Source organism: Atta colombica, unplaced genomic scaffold (genome assembly GCF_001594045.1).
Source record: "Atta colombica isolate Treedump-2 unplaced genomic scaffold, Acol1.0 scaffold222, whole genome shotgun sequence".
Lineage (NCBI taxonomy): Eukaryota > Metazoa > Arthropoda > Insecta > Hymenoptera > Formicidae > Atta > Atta colombica.
The window spans coordinates 35,334-44,106 of NW_017259319.1; the positions used below are offsets into that span (position 1 = coordinate 35,334).

General features: G+C 31.3%; 1 protein-coding gene across 1 annotated transcript in view; it reads left to right on the forward strand.

The window, feature by feature from the left end:
* LOC108687967 overlaps positions 1-8,773 on the forward strand; it is a 34,732-nt gene that overhangs the window by 5,967 nt on the left and 19,992 nt on the right. Inside the window, exon 2 of the mRNA XM_018194015.1 lies at positions 6,038-6,172. Within this exon, the coding sequence (XP_018049504.1) occupies positions 6,038-6,172 (135 nt within the window). The remainder of the gene's footprint in view (positions 1-6,037; positions 6,173-8,773) is intronic.

Below are 8,773 nucleotides of genomic sequence, written 5' to 3' on the forward strand. Positions count from 1 at the left end.
AGACCGATTTATTTATAACTTATACCTTTTGTATATAAGCAAATTCTATGACGCTTTTAAACCGATAGAATTATCTCTCGCGCATGCATTATCACAGTTTGGCGAAATAAAAACGTACAGAATTCTCGCGCGATATTCAAGGCTAAATATATAACACTTAACAATGAAAATCGAACATTGAAACTTCATCTATATCGAGAGCACGTGAAAGGATCAAGCTCGGAAACTCGAAACTAATACTTCTAGTGATAAGGATTTATCTTTGATTATGTTTCAACGGTGATTGATGCATTATAAAATGCAGAAAATCTTGATGTGCATTCTGCACATAAAATCAATGATGCGCAAAGCATTTTTTATTGTAACATGAGATTTTATCTTCTTCCGTCTTTCTTTCGTTTTATTTTCGATGAATGTATTTGTGTTTAATTTTTAAGTAAACGAAATTATGGAGAAACTTTTTATATTACTATGATAAAGTCTTACATTTTTTCGCGATTTAAATTAATATAATTTATAATAAATAATTTGCGCCCTCCCACCCTCTCCCCCCGAACTAAAATAACGATTTCGACGCGATTTCTTGAAAAAGAAATTCATTATTTCTATTTCGAATTACTGAGATCTATATAAGTATAAAATTTAGACATATATTTTTCGACCAGAGAGAAAAATATCTAGGGATGTAAATTTTATATCTATTATAATCATGAGTTCTACATAAACATACAAATGGCATGTTGTTATCAGGGCAAGATCTGCTTGAAATTCGATAGCGTAACGACCTAAATCCGACGGCGTCTGCTATGAAATTGTGATAGGGAAAAAAAAGGTAAAAAAAAGGGATTTGAATGTCATTTCTTCTTATTTTGTAAAAGCTGATATAAGTTATCCGAGTTAAAACTGTGCGTTTCTTATTAACACAAGGCGAGAACAAAATTAATAAGATTAAAAATATTATATATATATTTCATGATAATAATATATATAATGCAATGCAATGCGTATAAATTTAAGAATATGGTAATTCATCAAAAACTTTTTGCTCTAATATCAATTTCTTGTAAGAATATACATTAAAGGAAATATGAATTTAAACTTTTTTTTAAACTGTATGTAACGTATATAATTGCATTTTTTTTATTTTACCGATGGAATGAAAATCAATAGGTGAAAGCTATAATGAAATAAATCATCTAAACGCTGGAAGCAATAAATTGCATTTTATGTCTTTTAACTATCATAATTTAAGAAAACTGAAATAGACTTCCGTAATGGTAATCTATGATTTGCGGATGACTGAACAGATTAAGTGGAGTAAATCTAATGTATTTATGTCTAATTGCAGCACGAGAGTCATTACAACAGATAATGTTATAAGTCAATATTCGTACAAGTCTTAAATTTTATTCTTTCAATCAAATTTAACGAGTTAAATATAAAACAATTATAATTTTAATTTGAAATAGAACTCCGAAAGAAGACTAATTAAGTATAAAGAATTTCTATTTTATTAAATATAAAAATAATTTGTATATTTAATGCATTCTTGTCATCAGAATGTTGATTGCAGGTCTGTGAAAGAACTTTTAATTGAATTTTTACAAAATTGATAGGCATTTGATTATCCACAACTTGTTTACATTTGTCCATAAGTAATAATTTTCATCCATTCTGCAGAAAGAATTTATAAATATAAACAACAGGATTAAGTATATTATTCCTAAATATTTTTTTTCATTACACACGGAACTCAAGTATTCATGATTTATCCGTATTTGTTTCCTTATAAATATTTGTTTCTGATTTATCCTGTAAAAATAAATTGTAAACAAACAGGAGTAAAGTCCTCTATTATGAAATAGGCGCCTAATATGAGATAGCGGCGTTTCTGCTAAACCAATAAATACTATTGGTTCCACCATGAATTTATTGCTTTTGGATTGAAAACTATTTAGAAGCCTGTAGTAAAACAAGATTTTAGAATTTGGATGTCTTCAAGTTTCATTGAGATGAGCATTTAAACCTTGTTTATTATTTAAAAATATTTGGCAATAAATTCTTCAATAGTGAAGAGTAAGGTCATAATAGAAAATACAGGATATGTTGAATTGTTAATTACAGAAGTTAGATTTGATGATCGTAAAACCATAAGATGTGGAAATCGTAAAATGAAATATCCAGGGTATTCCTAATATAAAATAATTCATGCTCCTATGTTACAGCTCCTATGAAAATCGTTGCTAAAGTATAAATGTTATTATACAATAATAAAAAAGACATGAACGTCAAGTGCCTATATCTGTGATGCTTCCAACTACCTGAAAATGTGATGAGTTCTGGGTGTAATCTATCGCATGCTCATTTTTGGCGCACACTGGCTGTGTTTGTTTGTATTTTAGAAATATTAAATAAAGTTTTTTAATTGTAATACTGATATACTTTGCGTTTTCTATCGATTTCTCGGGGCATATTAAGAGCACAATTTTTTGACTTTTCGATTTGTTCATTTTTTACATTTTTTAATTAAAAAAAAATGGAATTTGAATTAAATTTTATGTAACGTTAGCTTAAAGCTTATTAAATTCCCTTCAAAATGACTTATTATTTTTTAAAATTCTGCTTATAGATTTCTAGCATTTACCCAAAATGAACTCGGAATCTTATAATGGAGCTCTTTCCTTTATATATATTGAGAGCAAATTTTGAGGACTCAAAAGTGTGTACTTTAAATTACATATCAAATTTGAACGTTCACAATTTGTCCGTATTATTCACAATTATCTGTAAATAATTGTTTGTTGGCTACCTTGCAAAAGGAATTATAAACAAAAAAATGGCACAAATTTTTTCACAAGTATTTCTGAATTTATTTTTTAATTATGTAATTTATGCGGAACAAATGCGGACAAATTGTGAACAGTCGAATTCCGGATGTAAAAAAAAAAACACTTAACTTACTCAACTCTTTTACATATTTATAAAAATCTTTTGTATATTTATTTTTTGCAGTGTGGACAAAAAATTGTTTATAAATAAGTTTAGACATGTCAACAATCGAATGCCATATCAATTTTATATATAAAAATTTGTATTTAATAGTACAAACTTTACAGACTTTGTAATAACAATATTTTTGGTCACATGTCTGATTTTAGATAGATGTACAGCATCAATTGCTATAAAATCCCTTGGAAGAAAAAGCGTTTTATAAACGTCACTATATTGTGGCAGGATTTCCATCGCAGAGATGATGATTTCCACGAAATAAGTTGCCCATGGCGAGGCATTTTAGATTAACGGGTTCAGTCGCAAAAATTCGCGACGTCGGCGATTTAATTCTCATGCCCGGTGTCGGTGGGATGTAGCGTGTGCGGTGGCGAGGAAGAAACGATCTTCTCGACGGAGATTAATCGAGCGCGTCGATCAAACGGACGGACGGATGCGCGTGGATGTAACACGCGTTGCCGGCTGGCGTGGATTATTCGGACGGGGACGACACAGGCGAGGGCTTATCTCACGGCTGTCGTCATATCGCGGACTCGGGGTTACGGCGAGAGGTTACGTTTTCTTTTTTCCGCACTTTTTACGCTTTTGCTTTATCGACCCTCGCTACTCGATAGCAACGGCTGACACACGGAGATGTCTCTTCTCTTCGCGTAACCTTATCCCACCTCCGTCCCGCCGCGCCTCGATTTATTTATCTAATCGGACCTGGTCGGTCGCAAAGTGCGTTAAGTGCTCGACGAGCGACGCGCCTTATCTTCGAGATCAAGAAAATCCGGAGACGCTTCTCGCGCGTGGTTTTTACGTAATCCTCGCGCAATCGACACTGAATAACAGCACTTGTCCGGGGAATAAAGTTGTATGCGAAAAAAATTCTAGCTAAATGTACAATTTTTCTTTTTTATTGCTTTTTTTTAATTTACGTAATGATGAAATACGTGTAGATGTTACACACGTATGCATTAAATAATCGTTAACTGAAAGTCATAATTATTAATCATAGAAGGTTAATATGGAGATTAATATGGAAATATTGATACGATGGAAATATTATAATTATATGATGGTATACCCTGCTGTTTTTGTTATCATCAAGGATTTAATCACTCGTCAATAATTAAATTATTGATGATATTTGAATCTTTCATTCAATTCGATAGAAATTTTAATAGACTGACATAAATTATGTTCTTTTATTTGTATCTAATTTTTGTTTTTCATCTATTATAGGTAAATATGTAAATATATTTTTAATGTGATGCTCAGAGAAAGTCATATATATAGAATAATTTGGGAAATTTCTAAAATAAACCGCAATGCTATTTTGTGATTATAGCAATTAGGTTTTAATTAACTAATCGTACAATACGATGCGGAAAAATACGATTAGGTGTTCTCTGGAGCTCGCCACAATAGAGATAGCCTGTATCCATAATCGAACCATAACTATGTTGAATATATATATAAAAATAAATTAAGTGTTTCAATTAAACTTTTTTAAAGAGAAATTGATACATTTATTATATTATTATGAAGGAAATTATAAAAACTACTATGAAATTCGTTAAATGCCTGAAATACACGAAAGACATCTTAATTGTGATTCGGGAGCTTATCTTTATCTCCTGATAATATATGTTACTAATAACAATTAGGAATTTTATATAATGTTATAAAATATAGATATTATATATTGTTATAAAATACCACTGCAAAAGTTTATTAGATTATTTATAAGACATATCATTCGTTAATTAATAGAGAATGTTGATAATCTGTGAAAACATAGTACTCGGTTAAATTGAATTGCTTCTTATTGGAGGAGAGGAAACTAGAATATCTGGAATCAAATATACCTTAGAAGAGATTTATCTTATTTTATTCCGACTTTCATTCTTTCAGTTCAACCAATTAACAAGAAGCGATTATCTCAATTTGCTGTGTGAATCATTCTGTAAAGCGATTCTGAAATCACTTTAGAGAGAAATTAATATCATTGTAGTAATGAAAAAACAAAAATTCTAATAGATTGTAACGATACTGAAGATCATGTATTTTTATTTTTAAATCTCGAGGATAATAAGCGCGTGATTTGACTGGCAAACGGGACAATCTTTGCTTATTATCTGCTTCCGCTTGCAAAGAATCGATTAATTATGTGCGTTTAAAAGGATTTTACACATTTACTGTTAATATATTCCTGTTAGATATTCCCGGATTATATTTTTATCCATTCAGTCAAAAGTAAGATTATATAGAATATATCTGATAGTTATATTTAACCATTTTGATACATTACTTCTAAGGGGATATAAATACATGCATGACATTTAATATAATTGAATTGAATCAAGTAATTAAGAGAAGCTGCTAATTGTGGTCAAAGTTAGATGTTGAAATAATATTTCTATAAGACGTATTTTAAATACATTTATTTTAGATATATGACTGTACGCCGATACTTTCGACTTGCAATAGAATCAACTAAAATAACAACAAAATCCATATAAAAATATTATTTCAACATCTAATTTTGACTGTAGTTGGCGTTTTTCTTACTTCTAGTTAATTTATTCATATATAGAGGTCTTATTCTCTAACTTATTAATTTGAGATGAATTTTACTTTCATAAAATATTAATTTGTATATTATAAATATATTTGACACTCAAAATTGAAAGGTCGCGAAAAATGATAACTTCCTGAAAACTTCGTTTATACAAAATTACCAGCAATTTTCGAAGTCAGATACTTTAGAATACATAATTATAATGAAAATCATTTTATTAGAAGATTATTACGTTGTTGCCTCATTTGTCAGCTCTACTTTGCTTTAATTAATTTTTTTCATCATTCACGTGATCTAACCGGGATTAGCAAATAGCAAGTCATATAAATATATCTCGAAGTGTACGCGTGTGTGCGTACACGTGCTTCCTCATGCACAAGTGAACTTGGCTCGATTAGTCGTCGTTGATTCTTGTGTCATCGATGCCCACCTACGATTTATGTCTCGTTTCTCTGTTCACAGCCTGTCAGTGAGTGGACGTCGCTGAACGTAGTTGAATGGATGTCAGCCCTAAATCTATACCGCTATGCGGACGTCTTCAAATCGAAAGACATTAAAGGCAGCGATCTGCTTCATCTGGATCGAGAAAAGCTCATGGTAAGCCGATCATCTTAATTAGTTATTAGCATACTGGTTGTCCATACATCTCGGATTAAGGTAACTAATGCCATTCAGTGGATTGAGAACCGCCTTGAACGAAGGAACTTCAAATGTGGGACATTCGTGATTATTACTATTAAATTATTATAATCAAGATAATTTTTGTTTTATTATTATTAGTAAATCATACCCTTTATTCTACTTTTATTATAATATAGTAATTATGATAATAACAAGTAAATTATAATGATTTAATTTAATGAATGATAGAAAATCAAATGAAATAGGGTAATATCGTGAAGTTATTATAACATACTCTACTTAACTTTGTTTTTTTTACAAGATCATTGCACTGATTTGGAAGCGGTGTATAATATCAATTAAAAATATGATATATCCATCTACTAAAGTAATTAAATATAATTATGATTGAAAATCACAAATTAAAGTAATTTCTATTTAAAAAATCAAATGAAGGCTAAACGAAATTGATTTTTCTTTCAATAGTTTTTTTTTTCTAAATCTGCGAACTACAATGAAATAGTGAGACTAAATCGACTATATATTAATCTCGAAACAATTATCGATTTAATGAGCGATAATGCATTGTCCTCATTCGTAAATTTATCATCGACAATAAATTATTTTATTATGATATTTTTTTCGAATTTACCGACAATTCTAAAAATGGCGGGTTTTATTACGATAGCGAACTATTTTCTTCTTGATCAATTAATCTTTTCCCATTAATCAGTCATGGTTTAGTTTAGAGAAATGTGACTGTAGCTTGTACGAAATGCTTAGAACTAATTAGCAGTAAAAATTAATGTACTATAATAGTACCATATCAAGCTATTGCAAAACGATTGCGTGGAAAACTGTTTATTTACTTTATTATCGAACGAAGAGATTTTTGTTCGGAGAAACTATTTGGCGAATCAAGCAATTTAGCGGGGGGCTGTACGTTTTTTGCGATGTGCATTAAAGCTAATCACATGCACTTTCCGTAACAATAAGGTTTTTGAGTAATTGCATTGCTCGATTCAGTCGTCCGTAATCGTAACACTAAGAATCGAACATTTGTGATTGATCGAAAATCTCACTGCTACTGTTACGGAAAGTGTGTGTGACTAGCTTAACGCTCGCGAAACGCACAATCACGAGGTCGAATCGTGCAAAAAGTGCAACTTAAGTTCCTTGCATTTTCGTGTCCCATTTGATTGAAATTTAATTCTGCGACAAACAATCGTCAGCAATCTGTTCTGAGCTATATTCCTACTTTTAGAATGCGCACATATTCAAATTCTTAGGTTTAAATTTGATATATATTGCTAGCATGTGTGCGTGTGTGCGTGTGCGTGCGTGTGTGTGCGTGCGTGCGTGCGTGCGTGCGTGCGTGCGTGCGTGCGTGCGTGCATGTGTGTGTACAAGCTTACATGTGGTTATATTTGACTGAATATTCGCCGATTAATTTTCTATTATCTATTCTACGTTATACATTTTTTTATTTTCGAAAGGATGAGAAGAGTTGTCTCAAAATTATTTTATTGTTATTTAAATTTTTATTATCACATTCTGAAATTAATCCCTTTTCCAATTAACTAAAAATAGGATAAAATTCGCTAATATTTTTCTTTTGATTTCTTTATATCCTTTAGATATCTATAAATGTGCTGGAATAGTTCCATACAAGTTTCACTCTAGTTACATATAAATTTTTATACGAAAATCTGCTATTAACACACAACTTCAAGTTTTGAAATAAAAAAGTAGTAGGAGCACAGTTTTTTTTATTACAAGTGGTAAAGTCATTTGATGTCTTTTTGTACTGAATCATCAGTCCTTGGTCTTCGCTCGTTTCGAATCGGCAGCGAAGGCGGAATCGCGCGATCGAAAATTCTTCGGCTAATGCTTGGCAGAGACGATGACCTCGAGTCGAGAGTATCTGGACGACGTTTTCCTTGGCCCGTTGACCTTGTAATTGCCCTGTAGCGTCTGCTGGTGCGCCACAGTCGAGTCTTTATCGAATCCCCCTCCCGATATGTATATATCTCTCTCTTTTACCCATTCTACGTCGATTTTTCTTTATCGTCGTTTGCGAGTGACCCGCAACTTTCGGATGCTTTCGGTTAGGTAATTTTCTTCTTCTCATCGCCGCGCGAAAAAGATTCCTTGTTCAGCTTATTTTCGCAGCATTACATGCTTTTTGTAAAGTCTAACACGATACATTATGTATGGAAGAATATAGAAAGGAGTTTGATTTAATAAGATCACTTTTATTGATGCAGCGCGTCATTGCCTGTCATGCACTTATCGCGTTTTTTAATTAACTTTTTAGTAGCCACGATTTGACGTGAGGTCTTTATTAAGACGACAAGGTTGGTCCTGATATGATTTTTGTTGAACATCTGTTGTGATTCCATTATGTGCCTATCCTATTTCCGGTAATCACGACGTTTTTCTGTGTTGTTATCAGTTCAAAACATTGTGGTAGAATTACCGCATAATGCACGAAATATGTAATTTACTGTGCTACGGAATATCATTATTTATAACTCTTTGCGTATTTTAACATAAGTAATAATATATATATATATA